This window comes from Dreissena polymorpha, chromosome 14 (assembly GCF_020536995.1).
Source record: "Dreissena polymorpha isolate Duluth1 chromosome 14, UMN_Dpol_1.0, whole genome shotgun sequence".
NCBI classification, from domain to species: Eukaryota; Metazoa; Mollusca; class Bivalvia; order Myida; family Dreissenidae; genus Dreissena; species Dreissena polymorpha.
Genome location: NC_068368.1, coordinates 24,783,445 through 24,808,588, shown reverse-complemented (window position 1 = coordinate 24,808,588; position 25,144 = coordinate 24,783,445). Strand labels below are relative to the sequence as shown.

Genomic DNA, 25,144 nt, shown 5'->3' with positions numbered 1-25,144 from the left:
AAAAAAAAAATATTATAAAAGCGGATATTTGTAGTCCCTGATTAGACTGCACAGGCTAATCTGGAACAGCATTTTACGGCCATGCATTAACCCCTTTTTCACAGAGCACAGCCCATATAGAACATCTTCTTGTTGAAGCCATCAACTTAATTTAGTTGATTGTACGCCTTTGACATTTTCAAGGGCATGTTTCAAAGTCCCTTTTATCCATTTTCACAGAATTATTGGCAAGAATAAAAATATTATATATGAGCTGCGCTCAGTGAAAAGGGCATTTAATGTATTTGCGTAAAGTGTCATCCCAGATTATAGCCTGTGCAGTCCACACACGCTAATCAGGGAATGACACTTTACGCCTAAACTTGATTTTTTCTAAGAAAAGATTTTCTGTAAACAACAAATACCATAAAGCGGAAAGTGTCGTCCCTGATTAGACTGCGCGGACTTCACAGGCTAATCTGGGATGACACTACGCACATGCATTAAACCCTCTTTTCATAGAGTGTGGCCTATATATTATATTCTATCTCTGGTATAAATGGTTAAGCAGTCGCAGCGAGGTCTATGTTCATACATGTATATGACCAAGCATGAAATACATTCTGTATCTTCTATTATAATAAAGTATAAATTATTTACTTTAAATTCCAGGACTAAGGAGGGTATAGATAAAATTTATTAACCAAATTAAGTATATTCTCATAATATCACTTGTGTGTTGTTTTACATTTCAAGAAGGGCCAGTTATATAAAACATAATACCGTAATTATTTTAAGTTTTCACACACTTAAAAATAATGTCCAAAAATTTAGATACGGAAAATAATAAAAATTTCAGGTGTCCGAATATTTAGAGACAAAAATTAAATGTCCGAAATTATAATCATATCAAATAAAAGCAACAAATCAATGCACAATAGTGTTTTCTTTAAAAAAAAAAAAAAATTCACAGCTTTGCTTACTCTTGCCTGAACTGATACAGAATTAATAAAGTAAAAAATTAAACATACTGATGGAAGGTATCATTTAAAATGCTGTTGGGTGAAGCAATTGTTTCTATCTCTATACATGGTTATTTACCCCATTACACAAATGTTATGGTCCATTGCCCTCAGACATGCGTCTCCCAGGTATTATGACCTTTATCCGTCTGTTAAACCCCATGATCAAAGTGTCACAAGATAAGCGAATACAGTGACAAAAGCTGGAAAAATAGCGCTGTAAACATACTGTCTGAAAATTAGAGTCAATAATAGACGAAAATGCGCATGTCTGAAAATTGAGAGTCACACAAAATATTATTTTGGCCAAAAACGGGGGTGTCCGAAAACTTAGTGTCTGAAAACTTAGAGTAATTACGGTAATTTGATTTAGCATTAAATTAGTGAGGGAGTTTGAGGTATTGTTAAAAAAAAATTAGGGAGGGGCTTATGTTAAAGGCATATACAGTATTTGAATTACTTGTTTTAGGGCGATGAGGTTGATAGAATGAAGCACAACAATATGAAGAATGGTTCGGACCATGATCTAGACAGCGTCGTGCAGTTTGTTCCGGTTAGTAGACTAGTTTATAATCATTGTGTACTAGCATGTTTGAATTGTCCTGGGACTCAAAATGAATCAAAGAATATTATGTACATGTACCAGGTAAAACGCCCATGAAATGCCCATTACAGAAAATTTGCCATTTATTATATTGAAGAGGAAAGAACAATGGCTCTAAATTAGTTTAGCTTATTGATCAATTTCATTGATATGAACTCAGATTTTAAGATTAAATAATGGTCATTTAAGTCTGAAAATTTCATTTTTAAGGTTATATATATTGTTCATTCAATGCTTCTTATATATATATATATACGGTGGGCATAGGAATTTTCTCAGAAAATCTTCAGGGCTACCAAAAATGTTTATGTCCATAGGCTGCTGGGCTTCTGTGAATATGCATCACTGCAATATATGTTTGGTAACAAGGTTTTCTATATGGTTAAAAAATGCCCATAGTATTTTGTCAAAATTTAAAGGAGGAAATACATAATGAAGGATGTTTTTCAAAAACTGAGTTTTGTGATGGATGTCAATGATGTTTACTTTGGCCAGTTGGGTGTGATGTTTCTTTCTGTGTTTCTTAGTGATGTTTAGCCAACCAAATAAATGTCCGAATTATTTATATGTATGTCTGTTTCTGCATGTTTATATGTGTTGCATGCATGTCAAACAGCTTTATCTTTATACATGTAACCTTTATGAAAAATGTTTTGTGCATAACAATTAGTTGAGTAACTGCCTTGTATGTGCATGTATGTTACTTATGCATGCCAATTTCAGATTTTTGTGGATTTTTATGATCATGCATTGCTTCATGTAAACCGTCTTGACTTCTAACATCTGTAGGATACAGACAGTACTGAATCCGGTGACGATAAGGTATTGTGTAGTAGTGTGTAACCTTTGTGCCATGCACCCTTTGATCACCTTTGGTTATTGGCTATGTTAGCAATTTTGCGGTTTATATACTTTCTGGAACAATGTCCAGACATCCGAAGCATCTTCAACGATATATATTGCCAGCCCTCCAGTTCTAATAGTACTTTGCAAGTTTGTAGTTAATATAAATTTGGTAAATTTTGTTTGGTCATTTGCTTCTATTGTTTACAACAACAAATCAATACGGTCACCATTGCATATTGGATACTGGCTGAGCAACCTTGATATCATGGGTTCGATTTCCCTTTCTGGGAGCATTCTGTACATCTTTCCCAAAGGCATGGAGTACTGGTTCTACCCAGGAAAAGAACTTGAATGCATTTCAAGAAGTTGAAGGCTGTAGCTGAAGCTAAAGTAAATTTAGTTTGAACTAAAAATAACACATATATTGTTATAATGATTTTTTTTCTTTTTTATATGGAATACGGAATTGATATGACAATCAGATGTTGTACCTAAAAAGTTTTCTTATGGATATTTTACATTATTAAGTGTGCTTATTAGCTCAGCTGTTTTCGGAGAAAACCCGAGGTATTGTCATAGCCAGCTTGTCCGCTGTCTGCATCGTGCTAAACCTTAACATTGGCTCTAAAATCAAAGTGCTTCTACCTACAACTTTGAAACTTCATATGTAGCTGCACCTTATGAGTTATACACGCCGCACCTTTTTTGGGTCACTAGGTCTAAGTTCAAGGTCACTGTGACCTCTTATTAAAAAAAAATCGTCTGACAATCTTTCATTTATTCAAAACTGCACCCGCAGCCAAGCGTTGGCACCCGCTATGCGGTGCTCTTGTTTTGTATGCGTTTCATGGATAACCACTCTGAAGTGATAATTGCTACAAAGTGTAAATGCACTTAAAAGCAATTACAGTGCTTTATGGTTAATCTAATTATGTGTAGGTAATTCACACAGTTTGTAAGCTTGGCTAGCACATTGTTTTACTGCATAGCCATAAAGTTATTTGTTCACTATAATAAAAAAACTCTGAGTATATACCATGTTTAGTTTGACAACCAATTTTTTTGTTTTCTTTTGTGGGTTGCCCTTTTTGGTTTTAAGCATGTTTTTCAGTAAACTGTGTTATGGTCTTGTGTACCTTTCCTTCCCTGTTTGCTTGCCCTATATGGATTTGCAGTGATTTTATGCGGGGGGGGGGGGGAGTTTACCCCCATTTCCTCTTCTCCGTTCTTCTGAAGTATATTTTGAAAAATTTATTTAAGATGGAGTCGTTTTTGTAAATAATGCCAGCAATTTATCCAACCAATTTTGGCATAATATAATTTAGCTTTTGTAGAAAAGCATTACTTAAATATTTTATAGCAAAGTAGAATAAAAACCTGTAATCATGCTTATCTAAAAAAATGTTATCCCCCTTTTGTCCTAAATATCCCCATCTTTAGGGCCTGGGCACCTTTCCTTCAAAGGTGAAAAACTTACTGATCTGTGTATAAGATGTTGTGGTACACTTGTCTTGATCACCTGGTTCAATGTGGTTTTGTTGTGCTGCAACCTACAACTTAAATAGCATAAATAACTAGCGAATTAGTTATTTTTTGCGCCTTTCACTTATTTTGTATATGCCCCCACTTTAGAATGGGTTGGGGCATATAGAATTGCGCTTGTCTGTTCTGGCAAAAATTAAAGGTTTATGTGGTTACTTGTTATGCTGAACAAAAACCAAAACCAATTAGTTAAATTTGATGAGGGGATTTTTTCAAAAGTTTGTTAGCTTAGCATAGGTGTTATCTGTGTTTATAAAAAAAACTTGCATCAGCACTTTTAAGTGCCTTAATTTGTTTTATTTTTTTGTATTGTGCGTAACAGCGTGTAACTAAAAAAGTATACTCATTGGAGTGATTAAACTTTATGAACATATTCTTCAGGAATTGAAATAGGGCAACTGGGTTCTTTCATGCAATTTTTTTTATCAACAAAGTCATGGCTCACTTTTTGAGAAACAAGTTGGTTTTGTCCTATCTTGGTTCTTTTTATGCTCCCCGAAATAAAATTTCGGCGGAGCATATAGTTGCCAGTTTGTCCTTCCTTCCTTCCTTCCTTACTTCCGTCACACTTTTGTTACAGTTTCTCATAGCTATTTCAATACTTAACCGATCCTTTTATATTTAGCATGTAGGTACCTTGCATGGACCTCTACCTTTTGATGATGTTTGAGGTCACTGAGGTCAAGGTCACTGAGGCTAATAATAGACTTTTTCCGTCACTCTTTTGTTACAGTTTCTCAAAGCACCTTCAATACTTAACCGATCTCTTTCATATTTAGCATGTAGGTACCTTGCATGGACCTCTACCTTTTGATGAGGTTTGAGGTCACTGTTGTCAAGGTAACTGAGGCTAATAATAGACTTTTTCTGTCACTCTTTTGTTACAGTTTCTCATAGCACTTTCAATACTTAACCGATCTCTTTCATATTTGGCATGTAGGTACCTTGCATGAACCTCTACCTTTTGATGAGGTTTGAGTTCACTGGGGTCAAGGTCACTGAGGCTAATAATAGACCTTTTCCGTCACTCTTTTGTTACAGTTTCTCATAGAAACTTCAATACTTAACCGATCTCTTTCATATTTGGCATGTAGGTACCTTGCATGGACTTCTACCTTTTGATGAGGTTTGAGGTCACTGGGGTCAAGGTCAAGGTCACTGAGGCTGATTATAGATTTTTCCGTCACTCTTTTGTTACAGTTTCTCATAGCACCTTCATTACTTAATTGATCTCTTTCATATTTGGCATGTAGGTACCTTGCATGGACCTCTTCCTTTTGATGCAGTTTGAGGTCACTGGGGTCAAGGTCACTGAGGCTTATAATAGATTTTTCCGTCACTCTTTTGCTACAGTTTCTCATAGCGCTTTCAATACTTAACCAATCGGTTTCATATTTGGCATGTAGGTACCTTGCATGGACCTCTACCTTTTGATGAGGTTTGAGGTCACTAGGTCAAGGTCACAGAGGCTAATAATAGATATTTTTAGGTGTTTATTAACAAATACGTTGACAAAGCCATCATCGGGGAGCATCCATCAGTTTCACTGATATTCTTGTTTGTTTTCAGCATTTGAAGAATTCTAAGGGAAAAAAATGAATGTGTGGGGCACCCATGTCCTACAAACACATTTCTAGTACTATTTATAAGGTTGAAATGCTTTAATGTTTGGTGATTGGTTTCTCTAGTAAAAGTTTTTGTCCTGTAGAATGTTTATGCTAAATTTGAAAGCTAATTTAGTTACATATTAGTTACATTCAATATCCTTTGTTACATGCATATAAATGTGGATATATGTGTATTGTATTATTTAAGTATAAGTAATACAAGAATTCTAGCATTATGTGCTCATGCATGCACATGGCCTGTCCTGAAGTTTGCAATTAAGATTTAACTTTCCCTGGATTCAAATTAGTTCTCTGTTAACACACTTTTGAAAAAAAAACATACACACACAATAGAATGAGATCATTTTGTTGTTTGTCATGAGATCTGTTTTTAGCTCACCTGAGCCCAATGTGCTCATGGTGAGCTTTTGTGATCGCCTTTTGTCCGTCGTCCGTTGTGCGGCGTCAACATTTGCCTTGTTAATACTCTAGAGGCCACATTTATTGTCCAATCTTTATGAAATTCGGTAAGAAGATTGGTCTTATTGATATATTTGATGAGTTCGAAAAAGGTTACGTTGCTTGAAAAACATGGCTGCCAAGGGGCGGGGCATTTTTCCTTATATGGCTATATATTGCTATAGTAAAACCTTGTTAACACTCTAGAGGTCACATTTATTGTCCAATTTTCATGAAACTTGGTGAGAAGATTCATCCCAAAAATATGTTGGACGAGTTCAAAAATGATGCCAGTTGGTTGATAAACATGGCCGCCAGGGATCGGGCATTTTTCCTTATATTGCTACAGTAAAACCTTGTTAACACTCTAGAGGCCACATTTATTGTCCAATCTGCATGAAATTTTGTCAGAAGATTGGCCTTAAAGGGACTGTCAACCACAAATGAGGAAAAAAGAAAAGTTCGAAAATACCGTTTTTTTTTTAACAGTTATTAGTTTATATTGATTAAAATATCACGACTGGTATATTACATTACTTGAAAAAAGTTCATATTTTCAGTATATTCAGTAATAATATTTTGCGATGTGAAATCAAAAGTACATCGCAAAAATAGGTGACATATACACACTATTAAGGCAAGTAGATTGATCATTTTATATATTAAATATATATAATTCACTACGCATGCACAACGACGATGATGATCAATCTACTGGCGTTATTTATAGTTAACTGGTAGTTACCTGGTAGACATACCCAGTAAAATTTATTACCAAATATAATGAAAATATGAAAACTTAACAACTTTTTTCAAGGAATGTAATATACCAGTCGTGATATTTTAATCAATATAAATTAATAACTGTAAACAAAATACGGTATTTTACATTTTGTCTTTTCTTCGTCGTCGTGGTTGACAGTCCCTTTAATGATACACTGTAACTCCAATATAGTGCGGTCCGTTATAACGCTGTGTCCAACATAACGCGGGGGGTCCTTGGCTCCCGTTTTTTCTCCAGCCTTACATTTCTGATTCAAATCCATGTTATGCAACTTCATGTATTTTCAGAAAATTCAAAGAAGCCGGTGATCACAGCTTGATTGCTTTATCCGTCGGTTTAACTGATTTTAATCGATTAGAGTTTAAACGACACTCCACAGCTAATTGGTGTTAATCTGTTTTGTAATGTCAATAAAGGTGTGAAAACTCGTGAGTCCATGTTTATTACATGTATTCCCTATCAGAGCGGTTAATTTCAATAAGGCAAGTGCAAGCGGAATAATTATCAAATTAAAGTTATTTAAAACGATTACCTGTTTATGTTTTAAGTTTTGTTTTTATCGTGTATTGTATTTCATTGTATATAAACTTTGGCTGTGTAAGTGTGTTATCGTTTATTATATGCTATACATGCTTTATAAATAAAAAGATCTTTGTGTATGTTTAATGTTTCAGTACGTATACGAAAAATAAATTAAAAAATCCTTACGATTTATGTACATGCTAACGCAGTGTAATAGTTAACAGAGATGCACTTAAATTTTTGCCTGTTATCAGAAAGTCCACGGAAAGCACGTTTTTTTACATGCTGCGTATGACGCAATAAAACATTTCTTTGTACATGTATCGTATTGCATTCAATCTAAATCTAAATTCGCTCGTCCAATGAAAATTGTGTCCCAATTCACTGTACTATTTTTTCTGAAAAATGGCGTAGGCATATGAATTTGTTTATGAAATTCGTAAACATATTTCTTGTCATAAATGTTTAACATTATTGTTTTGTAAGTGATGTTGTAATTATATTGGATTATCGGATAAATGTGCACATAAGAAAAGCAGTATGTATGCTGTTATCGTTCGATTCGGTTTATATGCATGTATTTGCGGATGACAACACAGCATGACAATACACAGGACCTATATTATAGGCTATACAATACCTGTTTTTATAGCCCCCTTAAATAAATAAGCTCAAAACTTATAACGCTGTCTGTTGATAACGCTGTTGCGTGGCTTGGACCCCGTCATCCGCATTATATTGGAGTTACAGTGTATCTTGGAGGAGTTTGAAAATGGTTATGTTAGCTTAAAAAACATGGCTGCCAAGGGGCAGGGCATTTTGCCTTATATGGCTATATATTAGGGATGGCAAAATTATTCGAATATTGGATTGAATGGTCAGTATTCGAATAACAGAATTGATATACGATTTTTTTTTCAAACGTAATAGCCCTAATATTTAATGACCTGCGAGTCGCGACCCGAAATCATTTGAGATTAACATGTTTGATGTGACGTTCTTTGTGTCAAACTGATAACGCGACCCGTATCAGCGTTGATTGCGAAATACAATATACACATTCTAAGAAAGTCCCCGAACTGTTGTTTGTCATTGAGGTGCCAATTAACGGATTTAATTGACTGGCGAATACAAATTAAGTTCCTGTGATCACAGTATGAACGGCCATTAAAATCTGTGAATTACTTAAATTGCGCAATGCAATATACAAACTCTAAGAAAGGGCCCGTACTGTTGTTTGTCAATTAGGTGCCAATTAAGGGCTTCAATCGACTTGCGAATAATAATTTAGTTTCTGTGATCACAGAGTTGGAACAGACATTAAAATATGTGAATTACTCAAATTTAACAAAGGATATTAATTCATAAAGTAAATTGTCGGTAGAAAACTTCAGAACAATGATTTGTGATAAGAGATCATAATTTACATCTGAAAATGCCACCAGCCCCTTCGGAGATAGGAAAATACTTTACACGATCTGTGGATAAGAAGACCGCAACGTGTAATGTGTGTTAAATACTTTTACATATGCGCGGTCTACTACAAATCTGTGAATCATGTCACTGTTAAGCATCCTGGTTCACTGGAAAGTGTTTGTAATAAAGTCAAACAGCCATCAAAGAAACAGTTTAAAGTATCGGTCATAGTATAAGCAGACAGCGATACAATTATTCGATAGCAACGTTAATAAATAACCTCGTATTTAGTAAACAGATATAACTTACAAAACAATGGAAGTTAACACAGAACAAATTTCATTCTTTTCGGATATATTTCGCCTAAAAAGGCTTTTTCAAAGTTTGTTTTTACAATTAAGCTACATTTTCTTTCTATTTCTCAACACAACAATTGTATATTCAATGGTATTTCTTTGTCAATTTATATTTAATATCCCTACTGGAAACGAAACTGAGTAAAAGAAGTAAAATCAATCCTGCCGTTTTATGCGAATATTCGAATATTAAATTGAATGGATTTGCGAATATTCGAATACCTATATGGGTATTCGATGCTATCCCTACTATATATGGCTAAAGTAAAACCTTGTTAACACTCTAGAGGCCACATTTATTGTCCAATCTTAATGAAACTTGGTCAGAAGATTCATCCCAATAATATGTTGGATGAGTTCGAAAATGATGCCTGTTGGTTGAAAAATATGGCCGCCAGGGGGCAGGGCATTTTTCTTTATATGGCTATAGTAAAATCTTGTAAACACTCTAGGGACCACATTTATTGTCCGATCTTCATGAAACTTGGTCAGAAGATTCATCCCAATAATATCTTGGATGAGTTCAAAAATGATGCGGGTTGGTTGAAAAACATGGCCGCCAGGGGGCGGGGCATTTTTCCTTATATGGCTTTTGTAAAACCTTGTTAACACTCTAGAGCAGGGATCATATTTTTTTCGGTTTTGTCGGTCCTAGACCGATTGGGGTCATGAAAGACCGATTGAAAATCCCAAACAGTCGGTCCGATTTTATTTGCTATTAAAATTCTCATGTCATGAAATCGATTACACAGTGTACATGCTAACACACCCTTATGACATTCTTATCTCGATAAGATGTGATAAACCATTCGCTGCAGTCTCTAAACCGGTCAGGACCGGTTTATTGCACGTCAGACCAAGAACCATAAACTTGTGAACAGCGGATTAAAGACGCATCCGAAAAGACGCGTCTGAACGCACGCGCTGTAACTAAACAAAACATGCCGATACATTTTCCACCAGCGTTATAATCCGGTAATATAATTATGAATGAAAGTCGCGGATCTGATCGACAGAACAGCCGAAAGTTATTTTTATGGGCGGAACTTCACATAAAATAGTACACAAGGAAAACCGTGTTAGAATCAAAATAATTTGTGTACTTTATACTTTGTTGTTGAATAACTCACGACCGGAAAATTAGATGCGTGGTTTCAAATGCTTCGCTCTCGTGATTTAATCCCTACGCATCTAAACTATCGGCCGTGGGTTATTTGACAACACATTATTTATTAAATATTTGGTTGTTGTTGTCAGTAGCCAACCTACGCACAGACATTTGTTTGGTTCAGTGCATGTTTGTAAGCTATTATCGAGTCGACAACAATTTAAAACATCGGTATAGACTTACACAGATTAATAATATCGACAACTTTGAAAAAAGTCTGATAAAACAGCACACGAAACAACAATGAAATACCAAATGATAAAACCAGTTGAGAAAACTCGTTCCGTTTAAAAAAAATGCCTAAGGGAATTTTACTTGTACATGTATTATACCACCTTCATGAATGGCAAAATCAATGGTATATATTTTAACGTAATTTGTCATGATTTCGGATATACGTTTTCGGATACTTTTCCCCATTTATATCCGGACCGATTGATGTTGCGGGAAAATATGATCCCTGCTCTAGAGGCCACATTTATTTTCGGATCTTCATAAAACATGGTCAGAAGATTTGTCCCAATGATATATCTTGGATGAGTTCGAAAATGGTTTTGGTTGCTTTAAAAACATGGCCACCAGGAGGCGGGACATTTTTCCTAATATGGCAATATATTGCTTTAGTAAAACCTTATTATCCCTAGCCATAGGCAGAGGGATATTGTTTTGGCTTTGTCCGTCCGTCTTTCCGTCCGTCCGGCACTTTTGTGTCCGGAGCCATATCTTGGAAGTGCTTTTGCGGATTTCATTGAAACTTGGTATGAGTATATATATGGATAAGAGGATGATGCCCGTTGGTGTTGTCCATCCGTCCAGACAACTTTTTGTGTCCAGAAGTATATTGGCGGGGGATATCAATTAAACAAACGGAGTTATGGCCCTTTATATCTTGAAAAAATGCTTTTTTTTATCCGGAGCCATATCTTGGAAGTGCTCTGGCGGATTTCATTGAAACTTGATATGAGTATATATATATGGATAAGAGGATGATGCATGCCAAATGGCATTGTACACAATTGGATTATAACGGAGTTATGGCCCTTTGTATCTTGAAAAAATGCTTTTGTGTGTGTCCAGAGCCATATCTTGGAAGTGCTTTGACAGATTTCATTGAATCTTTGTAGGAGTATATATATATGGATAAGAGGATGATGCACGTTGGCGGTGTCCATCCGTTCAGACAACTTTTTGTGTCCAGAAGTATATTGGCGGGGGATATCAATTAAACAAATTTGCTTGTAAATTAACATTCTAGAGGCCACATTTATTGTCCGATCATCATGAAACTTGGTCAGACAATTTGTCCCAATGATATCTTGGATGAGTTCGAAAATGGTTCCGGTTGGTGGAAAAACATGGCCGCCAAGGGGGCATGGCATTTTTCCTTATATAGCTATAGTAAAACCTTGTTAACACTCTAGAAGCCATATTTATTGTCCAATCATCATGATACTTGGTCAGAAGATTAATTTTGTTCCAATGATATTTTTGATGTGTATGAAAATGGTTCTGGTCTATTGAAAAACGTGGCTGCCAGGGTGTTCACTAGTCATGAAAGTTGGTAAGAACATTTTGTTCTAATGACATATTGGGCTGCACAGAACAGGTCAGTTCCTTTGAATCTCAGGTACGCGACCTTGGGCCTTTCAGGCCCTCTTGTTTATGTTTTAAGCTTGCCTTCTTTTTGTGCAGAAATGAAGACATATTATGGTGGTATACATATAACAGCAGTATGCATATATTAATGTCATTTAAATCTCACTAAAACATGATCTGCTCTCTTTAAGTTCTGGTAAAGTTATTTTCTAGGTTAAATATTTATTCAGACATTTTTTTCACCATTTTTTTTTAGCTCCACTGGCCAAAGGCCAGCGGGGCTTATGTCATGGTCCTGTGTCCGTCGTGTGTGCGTCAGTGCGTGCGTGCGTGCGTGCGTTAACTTTTTTAAAAACATCTTCTTCTCCTAAACTACTGGTCCAATTGTGATGAAATTTCTCAGGAATGTTCATGTGGTGAACCTCTTTCAAATTTGTTCAAATTATGCCCCTGGGGTCAAATTTGACCCTGCCCCAGGGGGTCAAAAAATTGAAAATTTGCTTTTATAAGGCCTATTTTGTGCAAACTTTAAAAATCTTCTTGTCCATAACCATTGGGCCTAGGGCTACCAAATTTAGTTTGTAGTGACATCTTATAGTCCTCTACCAAGTTTGTTCAAATTATGCCCCTGGGGTCAAATTTGACCCTGCCCCGGGGGGCCAAAAAATTGAAAATTTGCTTATATAAGGCCCATTTTGTGCAAACTTTAAAAATCTTCTTGTCCATAACCATTGGGCGTAGGGCTACCAAATTTAGTATGTAGTGACATCTTATAGTCCTCTACCAAGTTTGTTCAAATTATGCCCCTTGGGTCAAATTTGACCCTGCCCCGGGGGGTTAAAAAAAATGAAAATTTGCTTATATAAGGCCTATTTTGTGCAAACTTTAAAAATCTTCTTGTCCATAACCATTGGGCCTAGGGCTACCAAATTCGCTATGTAGTGACATCTTATAGTCTTCTACCAAGTTTGTTCAAATTATGCCCCTGGGGTCAAATTTGACCCTGCCCCGGGGGGTTAAAAAATTGAAAATTTGCTTATTTAAGGCCTATTTTGTGCAAACTTTAAAAATCTTCTTGTCCATAACCATTGGGCCTAGGGCTACCAAATTTGCTATGTAGTGACATCTTATAGTCCTCTACCAAGTTTGTTCAAATAATGCCCCTGGGATCAAATTTGACCCTGCCCTGGGGGGTTAAAAAATTGAAAATTTGCTTATATAAGGCCTATTTTGTGCAAACTTTAAAGATCTTCTTGTCCATAACCATTGGGCCTAGGGCTACCAAATTTGCTATGTAGTGACTTCTTATAGTCCTCTACCAAGTTTGTTCAAATTATGCCCCTGGGGTCAAATTTGACCCTGCCGCGGGGGGTCAAAAAATTGAACATTTGCTTATATAAGGCCTATTTTGTGAAAACTTAAAAAATCTAACTGTCCATAACCATTGGGCCAAGGGCTACCAAATTTGGTATGTAGTGACATCTTATAGTCCTCTACCAAGTTTGTTCAAATTATGCCCCTGGGGTCAAATTTGACCCTGCCTCGGGGGGTCAAAATATTGAAAATTTGCTTTTATAAGGCCTATTTTGTGAAAACTTTAAAAATCTTTACGTCCATAACCATTGGGCGTAGGGCTACCAAATTTGGTATGTAGTGACATCTAATAGTCCTCTACCAAGTTTGTTCAAATTATGCCCCTGGGGTCAAATTTGACCCTGCCCTGGGGGGTCAAAAAATCGAAAATTTGCTTATATAAGGCCTATTTTGTGCAAACTTTAAAAATCTTCTTGTCCATAACTGTATGGCATAGGGCTACCAAATTTGGTATGTAATGACATCTTATAGTCCTCTACCAAGTTTGTTCAAATTAAGCCCCTGGGATTAAATTTGACCGTTCCCCAGGGGTCACAAAATTGAACATATGCTTATATCGGGCCCATTTTGTAAAAACTATAAAAATCTTCTTGTCCATAACCATTGGGCCTATTTCTACCAAATTCGGTAGGTAGTGACATATAATAGTTCTCTACTTAGTTTGTTCAAATTATGCCCCTGGGAACAAATTTGACCTTGCCCCATGGGTCACAAAAATGAACATATGCTTAAATAAGGCTTATTGTGTGCAAACTTTAACAATCTTCTTGTTCTTAATTATAGAGCCTAGGGCTACTAAATTTGGTATGTAGTGATGTCTAATAGTCCTCTACCAAATTTGTTCAAATTATTCCCCTGGGCTCAAATTTGACCCGGCCCCGGGGCTCACAAAACTGAACATATGATGTTTACCAGTGGAGATTACTGCGGCCGTTTGGCTGTGACCAACAACAACATCAACATCTTGAAAACATGAGATAAAACCCTGTCATTTAGTGCCATTTTAGGTCAGATGGTGACTGCTTACAAAGGCATTGAAGTAAGAACATGTGTTATGAATGTTTTTCTTGCAAACTGAAAAAAGTCGGGTTTTATTTAAATATGTCAAAAGTGACCATATATCCGGATGAAAATATTTTGGATGACATGTTAATTTCATGTCATTTTTGTAGTGTTTAAACCAGTTTAATAATATATTATTGATTTTAAAAACACAACTTCCATGAACATAATTATTTCAAGAAAAGTCAATATATGATTCTCCATGGTAAACTCAAACTTTATATCCAAGAGAAGGTTTTGAAATTAATGAAGTGCAATGTTCTTAACTATCGTATATGCTGCTTTTTAATAACTAATGATTCATTGTTCCATTTGTGAATCGTGACTCATGAATTGTGGATATGATTGTCAATTGCTCAACAATCCATATATATTTCTGACCATTTTATAATTTTCTTAATATAAGTTATGAATTGATCTTAGAAGTCAAATGTATTACTTAATTAAATACATTTATAAATATAAAGAAATAATCTTTAGATTATCATAATATTCTCAGGCCTTTTGGTCTTAGGGATGTGTGGGTTGATGAGCAATTTCTCCTTCTATCACAATGATTTCTACCCTACCTGATCATTTCCTTCATATTCCATTTTAATTTAATTGACGTCTGCAACCTCTTTCAAATTGGGAAAGTCCAAAAATTGTCGTTTGGTTAAGGGTTAAGGCATTTTGATTCCTATGGGTCTTGTGAATCTGTTTCAAATCAAATGCGTAGATTTGATCTTCAGCATCTAAAAATATGTGACATAGAAAGAACGACAATATCTTTTGGAGAGATAAATGTACCTACGTTATAAGCAAAGGACCTGTGCAACAATTCCCGGGCTTTTAAGTCTGTTTAGTTTACACGGTAGTAACTTTTTCCATATATAAAAATGCTCACCCTTCCAACTTTAAACCCCCAGTGGGACGAGGGATAGAAAGAGAAAGTCACATGCTTGAGTACATTTCAACCCATGCGCATTGCACGTTTTTTTGCAAAGATAAACCAGTGGAGCAATACAGGGCCATCATGGCCTTCTTGTTTATTGATCACATCATTAACAGAGGAGGCAATCACGTGAAACACAAGATGGTGACGTCCTTGCTGAGGCAGGTATTTTTCGCCGTTTAATACCCTTTGTTACTTGTATTAATGTTTTAAATGCCTCTCACTTTCCAGCCATATTAGCAAGGAAGTTACTAGCATTTATTTCATTTTAATATTCCTCTATATCTCAACTTCACTCACTGCAAAATACCTTAGAGGGCTGACCTAATTACAGCTCCACTACGAAAATTTGTGGGGAGTAAAGTCGAGGTATAAACCAAATTTTAATACGATATAAACGCTTATCACATTTTTACTGATATGGCTGGAAAGTGAGTGACTTTTAAAAATTAAACAAAAGTAATAAAGGGTACAAAACAGCAAAAAATAACTGTCTCAGCATGGCCGTCGCCATCTGGGCTATAACGTGATTACCCCCTCTGATTAAGTGTTGTTATGATATATATTATTAAAAGAATTGCATGTCATAAAATTATTCCACATAGTTTGCACAATTGTGGGTCAAAAGCAAGTCCATTCTTGTGTTGTCATGACATTCTTTATGGAGGGTTGCGATGCTGAAACTATATTATGTCTGCTTAACATTCTACATGTATATAAAAAGCACTCGACCTCAAATATTTCTGGTCCATGAAACAAACAAAAAATAGGTAGTTTGTGTATCTTCTTGTGTTGTCATGACATTATATTGATTATTAAACAACATTGCTCTTAGTCCTCATCCCCTAATTCTCTACACTGTTGCCTGGGTTTTAGAAATGAATGTTATGCTATAAATTGATTGAAATTGTTTTGGCCCTCATAATTTTGACTACTCTGAAACCAATAGTATCAAACACTAATTTTCATGTATTTTTATTGGTCTGCTCAGCCACAAAATCAAGTGTAAAAAGATTATTCAAGTCCGAATTCTTATATCAGAGCTTCCAAGAAAACCCACAAATTTAAGATCAAAAGAAAATGCCAGTTTAAATTAATCTGCAAAATGTCTTGTAAATGAAAATAAGTCACAACAGTATTTGTGAACAGGTTCTGAAGTACTCTCAGTCGGACTGGAACAAGATGAAGCAGGAGTTAGAGCTCGAGTACAACACTAAAGTACTCAACAAGGAGCGCGAGTGGGGCAAGAAGCTGGCAGACCGTGACAAGAAGATTGCATACCTGGATGAACAGGTGCTCCTGTTGAGGTCGGCTAACGAGGACATGAAGTGAGTGCCAACATTTGGTTATTGTATTTGTTTTATAGTTTGCTGTGATGGATAGGGAAAATCAGTGATTTCAAATGGTACTTTTCTGTTTAAAAAAAACAGTTATAGATAATTTACACTGTTCAACTGATGAAATGATAACAGTATTCTAACGTTTTTCTGTAAATTGAATTTTCCAGTCGAACCATAACATATGTTGAAAAATAAATAAATTACGTAATTGGTTGTTTTGGGTAGATAATCTTTTTTTATGCCCCGAAGGAGGGCATATAGTGATCGTACTGTCTGTCTGACTGTCCGTCACACTTTGCGTTTAGTTTTCCAAAAATGCTCATATGTCACTTCAAATGTAACCTTCATATTTGGTATACATGTGTATATGGACAAGGCACACCATACGCACACAAATTTTGACCCCTTTGACCTTGACCTTGAACTTAGGGTAAACGTTTAGGTTTCGACTTCTGCGTTTTGGTTTTGAAAAATGCTCATAACGTCTATCAAAGCGTTTTTCGGGGGCATATGTCATCCTATGGAGACAGCTCTTGTTTTTAAATAAAATGGTTGTTTTTTATGTTCCCCATATATACATACATATATATATATATATATATATATATATATATATATATATATATATATATATATATATATATATATATATATATATATATATATATATATATATATATATAGTTGCCAGTTTGTCCTTCCGCACTTCCGTACGATAACACTTTTGTTACAGTTTCTCATAGCACCTTCAATACTTAACCGATCTCTTTCATATTTGGCATGTAGATACCTTGCATGGACCTTTACCTTTTGATGACGTTTGAGGTCACTGGGGTCAAGGTCAAAATCACCAAGGCTAATAATATATTTTTCTGTCACACTTTTGTTACAGTTTCTCATAGCACCGTCAATACTTTACCGATCTCTTTCATATTTGGCATGTAGGTACCTTGCATGGACCTCTACCTTTTGATGAGGTTTGAGGTCACTGGGGTCAAGGTCAAAGTCACTGAGGCTAATATTAGATTTCTCAAGGTCTCACTTTTTTCCACACAATTAACCCATATATCGACAAAGCATCATTGGGGAGCTTCCATCAGTTTTACAGATATCCTTGTTTTACAAAGCCTGTGAATAAAAAATATTTTAACACTCATAGTTTTTAACCATATTGTATAATGGGCCAGGTGTATGTAATTCATTAGTAGGCACATCAAAGGCTAACTTACATACAAAATTACAGCTATTGCTTATGAACATTTAGTTAGATTGTGAAGTACTATTCAATTGATATTTGACGTGAATGACTGGTAACTATACCATTTTGAGAGATGTTTTTTACTTGTCAAGTACAAAACCTCCCCTTCAATTATGCAAATGTTTCTTTTCAGGTTAGTGGTGACAGAGTTTGAAAAGACAATTGCTCAGCTTCAAGGTAATTATGTCTTTACCGTGTCCCCTGGATGTGACCATTCTATACAACTGTGATTTGATAGGCTAATTTGCTTGTTAATTGACATGTATGAAAAGGTGCATTAGCCATATTTATGGTGTCTGAAGCTATGAAACTGTGGGTACTATGGTACTTTTAAAAAAGGCATTAAATAATGATTACTAACCAGGGTTGGCACCAATCGACCGCCCCCGGTTTTAACCGGCGGTTTTTACCGGTTAAAACCGCCCCGGTCAATACTCCTGAAGTGGTCATTACTGGTCAATACTGGTCGATTGAACTTTACCCCCAATTTTAATTTACATTCCATGCCTTATTAAACAATATTGATAATATAAATTAAACAGACATGTTGCCAATAATGTCTTAAGCTATTAATACCCACTATTTTATACCTGTTCATGCAATTTGTAGGCCAATCTCTCAAAATTTTGCATATAAGTCAAAGTTGGTCAATTTGATTTTTCTGGTTGATTGAACTTTTTTTCAATTCTAATGAATTATGATGCTCACATAATTCTGTGCTTGATTCAACAAGAACCTGTCAATTACTGTGTATGAGTTGTTCCTCATACCCCACTGTCCCCACAGTCTTCTAACAGTCTTCTCACCTATACAGGTTGGGGCACCCAAAACTGATAATAGGGCCTTAAATGGCACCTTTTTGACACAATCCTTACTTGTCATGTATTCTTGCATTGATTTCTTTGAATACTTTTTAAACAAAATAGTGAAAAAAAACTTTAATTTTTTATTGATATAAGAATAAAAAACATAATAAGAAATAATTATTAAAAGAAAAAAATAATTGAAAAGAAGAGTAGACCCACAATTGGAAAACATTATTTGTTGGCAAAATCAAGAACTTTGATTGTTTATTCATTTGAATACCAATTGAACTTTTAATATGAAAGGGAAAAAAACCTCTTAATACAGAAAGGAAACAAGTTAGAAGTAACTATTAAATTAATAGCAAGTACAATGTAATCTTCTTGTGTGAGTGATATGAAATAGCCTAAGGGCAGATTTGCTTAATTGTCAATATCAGAGACATAACACTGCATGCATTATATTACCAACTATGAGGCCAGATTTATAACCCTAGAATACACAAGAGTTCTGTTTGTCCATCTGCTTATCAAATAGATATATCAATAGATAAGTGAAATGTTATGGTACCTACAATAGTAATAATACAGATGTGATACACTGAGATAAAGATATTGCCTTAGTCCTTATGTATTTGAGGCTGTTTCCATAAATAATAAAGAAGTAACTGTTTACAGCTTTAAAGATTTTTTTTACAATAAATAACTCAGAAAAAAAAGTTTATTCATTACATAATAATTATTGATTTAATATAAAATGGCTCCTTTGTAATGTTTAAATGCTACAATTTTCAATTGACCAGTAAAGACCAGTAATGACCAGTATTGACCGGTTTTAACCGGGTATTGACCGCCGGCCCGGTCAATACTCAATTGACCGGTCAATATGCCAACCCTGTTACTAACAAATCTATAATGTTCTTTGACAGCCTTAAATAATTATAATTGTAAGGTAAAAAAATGAAGAAAAAATTCCATCGTTGAGATTCAAACCCAGGTCCTCTTAAAGCAAAAGCCAACCTGCTACCATTGTGCCATGCAGCAGTTCAAGTTGATTGATCAAACATAATCGCTATTCTAATACTCTTGGATTGATAAAACATAAGCACATTCTAATACTCTTGGATTGATGAAACATAAGCACATTCTAATACTCTTGGATTGATGAAACATAATCACTATTCTAATACTCGTTGATTGATGAAACATAATCACTATTCTCATACACAACATATATTTTATTAGCTCACCTGAGCACAACGTGCTCATGGTCAGGGGTGTCAATTTTCCGGATTATTCCGGAAATCCGGATTTGAGCCGTCTGTTGATTTTGAGGTGAATGTAAATCCGATGAGTTTATTTAAGGCAGGTGGGGGTAGGGACAAAATTATTTTAGTGCGGAATCATTTCAGAACGAATATTGTTATAGCATCGTCGGCATTCCGGACATTTGCGCTTGGTACCGATTTTATTTATTGATTTCTGATTGGTAAGCGTATGGCACTGACATGAGCAGTAACTGGCAAAGTAAAGCACTGCAGTATCATATTTTAAAACAATATGTTAATCAAATTATATATTGACTGCGTATTTGCAAGGTTACTGGATACTGGTTTTTATTTTGCTGCAGTCAAACGATATGCATATTTTATTTCATTTGCAAATGATGTATCGTGACATGTTTTCGGACAGTCGTTTTCGGATATGCTGGTTTTTCGATTTTAATTTAATTTCGAAGTTCTTAATATCATTTGTTTAGAATGACAAATACACCTGCGGTGTTACGGATGGTTTGGTTTATAAAATTTAGCATTGTACCCACCAGAAATTGCACCTAGAAAGACTATAAAAAAAGAACAAAAAGCTAGGGCTTGTGGGGTTGGGCCCTCTCTTCCCTTTATCCTACGGCTTAATTTTCCGGATTTCAAATTTGGGGCAATTGACACCCCTGATGGTGAGCTTTTGTGATCGTCTTTTGTCCGTCATCCGTCGTCAACATTTTGCCTTGTGAACACTCTAGAGGCCACATTTATTGTCCAATCTTCATGAAACTTGGTCAGAACATTTTTCCCAATGATACCTGGACCGAGTTCGAAACTGGGTCAAAAACTAGGTCACTAGGTCAAAAAAAGAAAAACCTTGTGAACACTGTAGAAGTCACATTTGATGCCCAATCTTCATGTAACTTTGTCAAAATGTTTGTCTTAATGATATGCTGGTTGAGTTGAAAAATGGTTCCGGTCCGTTGAAAAATATGGCCGCCAGGGGGCGGGGCAGTATTCCTTATATGGCTTTAGAGAAACCTTGTGAACACTCTAGAAATCACAATTTAAGCCCAATCATCATGAAACATGGTCGAATCATTGGTTTTATTGATATCTCGGACAAGTTCGAAAATGGTGCAGATCGGTAAAAAAACATGGCCGCCAGGGGGGGGGGTCATTTCCCTTATATTTATATTGTAAAGAAAGCTTGTGAACACTCTAGAAGTCACATTTTTGGCCTTATCTATAAAAAATTTGTCTAAAGATCGATTTTATAGATATCTCTGACGAGTTCGAAAATGGTCATGATGGGTGGAAAAACATGGCTGCAGGGGGTGGGCCAGTTTTCTCTATATGTATATAGTGAAAACATGTGAACAGTCTGTTAAAGAAAGATAACCTGTACATACTTTCTAATACCGGTAGTTAACTCCCTTGTAACAACCTTGTTAACACTATAGAGGCCACATTTATTGTCCAATCTTCATGAAGTTTGGTCAGAAGATTGGTCTTTATGATATCTTGGATCATGAGTTTGAAAATGGTTACGTTTGCTTGAAAAACATGGCTGTCAATGGACAGGGCATTCTATTTCGTCATATCACTGTCAGTCTTAAATGAGAGATTGTGCGGCGCATGCACAGATCAGTGTGCTGACGTCGTTTGCAGTGTTATCAGGCGTGAATTTGCTAAGCTAAACTTTCTGAAAAGAAAAAAGTGCCATCGAAACCAGTGTCTGAGACGCTCGACACTTCCAAATGTCAGGAGTCGGCCAATCAGGACTCGCCGAACGTTGAAATGTAAGCGATTCTAAAAAGTATGCAAGACTGTATAATAAAACAAAGTGAAAAAATGACCGACTTGGGAGCACGACTTGAAGTCGAATTGCATAACTTTGACACATATGATGATGGCTACGGTTATTACGAAGAGGGTGAGTGCTTCGAGTCGGATGATATAGAAGAAATCAAGCCTGTCGGGCATGGCTCAGAAACTCAAAACTCGCGAAAGCGACTGGCTGACAAAGCAAGCCACAGCAGATTTGAGTCAATGACAAAAAAGTTTTGGTCGACGGAAACAGGTGATTAGGATATCGATCAGACATTAGCTGACAATATCAATGATCTTTTCCATAACGGAATCAATGACGATCGGTACGATAAATTGATCAAAGATGAGAAACTTGCAAGGCCAGGAAATTGTGAAGGCCTTTCAGTGGTTAAGACAAATAGGCTTATTTGGGATGCCATCTCACACAATGCTAGGTTGACAGACAAAAAACTTCAAAAACATCGAAATATCGGTGATTAAGGCAGCTACTATTTTAGCTAAAACAGTGAATGAAATGGCGTGTCTAGAACAGGGGTCTTCAAAGATGAACCCCCTTGTTGACCAATGCAACAATGCCTTAGCCCTTTTGGGGCACACCAACCGACAGATAAATCTCACAAGGAGAGATCTCCTCAGGCCAGAACTGCGTAGTGACTTTGCTCATCTTTGCAATCACTCTTTGCCATTCACTTCTGAGCTGTTCGGTGACGAGGGCATTTTTCCTTATATGGCTATATATGGCTATTGTAAACTCTTGTTAACACTCTAGAGGCCACATTTAATGCCCTATCTTCATGAAACTTGGTCAGTAAATTCATCCAAATAATATCTTGGAAGCGTTAAAAAATGATGCTGGTTGGTTGAAAAACATGGCCGCCAGGGGGCGGGGCATTTTTCCTTATATGGCTATAGTAAAACCTTCTTAACACTCTAGAGGCCATATTTATTTTCCGATCTTCATGAAACTTGGTTAGAAGATTTGTCCCAATGATATCTTGGATGTGTTTGAAAATAGTTTTGGTTGCTTTAAAAACATGGCCACCAGGGGGCGGGGCATTTTTCCTTATATGGCTATATATGGCTTTAGTTAAACCTTGTTAACACTCAAGACGCCACATTTATTGTCCAATCTTCATGAAATTTGGTCAGAAGATTGGTCTCAATGATATCTTGGATGAGTTCCTTATATAGCTATAGTAAAACCCTGTTAACACTCTAGAAGCCATATTATTTATTGTACGATCATTATGAAACTGTGTCAGAAGATTTGTCCCAATGATATCTTGGGCAAGTTCGAAAATGGTTCCAGTTGCTTGAAAAACATGGCCACCAGTGGGCGGGGCATTTTTCCTTATATGGACTTATGAATCTTCATGAAACTTTGTCAGTATATTTGTTTAAATGATATCTTGGATGTGTATGAAAATAGTTCTGGTCTGTTGAAAAACGTGGCTGCCAGGGTGTTCACTAGTCATAAAAGTTGGTAAGAACATTTTGTTCTAATAACATCTTGGGCTGCACAGAACGGGTCAGTTCCTTTGAATCTCAGGTGAGCGACTTTGGGCCTTTCAGGACTTCTTGTTTAAATAGACAGGGTAAAGTGTTATCACAAATTTCTATTAACTGGATAACTGTAAATAGAAAATTTTGATAACATTTTTCTCGTATTGATAAAACAGGTTGTTTTTGCAATATATCAGATGTATTCACATACTTTTACTAATAAAATTTAAGCACCTGCACATTATAGGTTTACACATATTAACCAATTTTTGTATGCTTACTTGCACTTTTTTGTAAGACAAGGTTCAAAACTATGACAATTGTTCTTGCAGCTGACAAACTGAAGTCAAGCTCTGAATCGCAAAACACATTTGGAGACGTTATAAAAGAACGTGATCAGGTGAAGTCTACAGTTTATTAATTAAAGTTTCTTGCTTTACTGAATGTCAATATGGTTACAAATATTCATTCTTGTATAAGTTATTTACCAGGAGGAAACTGAAGATTGTTAAAACTTATTGAAAGAAAAACAAACAACAGTTTAATTAATGATCTGTCACATTTTGGAAAAATTAGCATCTAAACATGTAGATAGTTAGTACATTATTAATTAAACAGCCAAAAACCTACTATGAGATATTTATACTTCCCAGTATGAAGTTGATTGGGGTATACAGGAATTACCATGAACGTCTGCCTGTCTGTCTGCCTGCCTGTCTCTTTTCCAGTCTGTTTGTCTGCCTGCCTGTCTCTTTCCCAGTCTGTCTGTCTCTTTTCTAGTCTGTCTGTCTTTCTGTCTGCTTGTCTGTCTCTTTTCCAGTCAGTCTGTCTGCCTGCCTGTCTCTTTCCCAGTCTGTCTGTCTGCTGGTCTGACTCTTTTCCAGTCTGTCTGTCTCTTTTCCAGTCTGTCTGTCTGCCTGTCTGTCTCTTTTCCAGTCTGTCTGTCTGCCTGTCTGTCTCTTTTATGCCCCCTTTCGAAGAAAAGGAGGTATATAGTTTTCGCACTATCCGACAGTCTGTCACACTTTTCGTGTCCGCTCTCTAATTCAAATAGTTTCATCCGATCTTTACCAAATTTGGTCAGAAGTTGTATCTAGACAATATCTAGGTCAAGATGGAATATGGGTCATGCCGGGTCAAAAACTAGGTCATGGGGTCACTAAGTGCATTTCAATAACTTCTGTCTGTCTCTTTTCCAGTCTGTCTGTCTGCCTGTCTGTCTCTTTTTCAGTCTGTCTGTCTTTCTGTCTTACTGGCTGTCTCTTTTCCAGTCTGTCTGTCTGTTTTTAGTCCGTCTCTTTCCCAGTGTTTCTGTTTGCCTGCCTGTCTCTTTCCCAGTCTGTCTGTTTGCCTGTCTGACTCTTTTACAGTCTGTCTGTCTTTCTGTCTGTCTGTCTGTCTCTTTTTCCAGTCTGTCTGTCTTTCAGTCTGTCTTTCTCTTCCAGTCTGTCTGTCTGTTTGCCTGTCTGTGTCTTCCAGTCTGTCTGTCTGTTTGCCTGTCTGTCTCTTCCAGTCTGTCTGTCTTTCTTTCTTTCTGCATGTCTGTCTCTTCCAGTCTGTCTGTCTGTTTGCCTGTCTGTCTCTTCCAGTCTGTCTGTCTTTCTTTCTGCCTGTCTGTCCCTTCCAGGCTGTCTGTCTGTTTGCCTGTCTGTCTCTTTTCCAGTCTGTCTGTCTGTCTATTAATCTGTCCGTATACACAAACTTGTCCACAGGCATTCTCTTAAACTTTCAAATATGTTATATTTAGTATAAAGCATTGCATAGCTTTGCATATTTGACCTCTGGGTAGTTGCATAAAATCATGACAACAGGGTCATAAAATAGCAAACTCAATATTCAAAACTGTCCTCGGAAACCACGAGACCCAATCCTTA

General features: G+C 36.1%; 1 protein-coding gene across 30 annotated transcripts in view; it reads left to right on the top strand.

Annotated features, from left to right (window-relative positions):
• LOC127858832 (transforming acidic coiled-coil-containing protein 3-like) overlaps positions 1–25,144 on the top strand; it is a 164,936-nt gene that overhangs the window by 133,422 nt on the left and 6,370 nt on the right. For 6 of the 30 annotated variants that reach the window (XM_052396127.1, XM_052396132.1, XM_052396150.1 and 3 more), the window contains 5 exons: positions 1,471–1,554; positions 2,395–2,427; positions 16,421–16,599; positions 18,003–18,046; positions 23,603–23,670. The exons of 6 other annotated variants lie outside the window; for them this stretch is intronic. In XM_052396127.1, coding sequence (XP_052252087.1) covers positions 1,471–1,554; positions 2,395–2,427; positions 16,421–16,599; positions 18,003–18,046; positions 23,603–23,670 — 408 coding nt within the window. The remainder of the gene's footprint in view (positions 1–1,470; positions 1,555–2,394; positions 2,428–16,420; positions 16,600–18,002; positions 18,047–23,602; positions 23,671–25,144) is intronic. 18 more of the 30 variants (XM_052396153.1, XM_052396151.1, XM_052396146.1 and 15 more) reach the window with 5 other exon arrangements.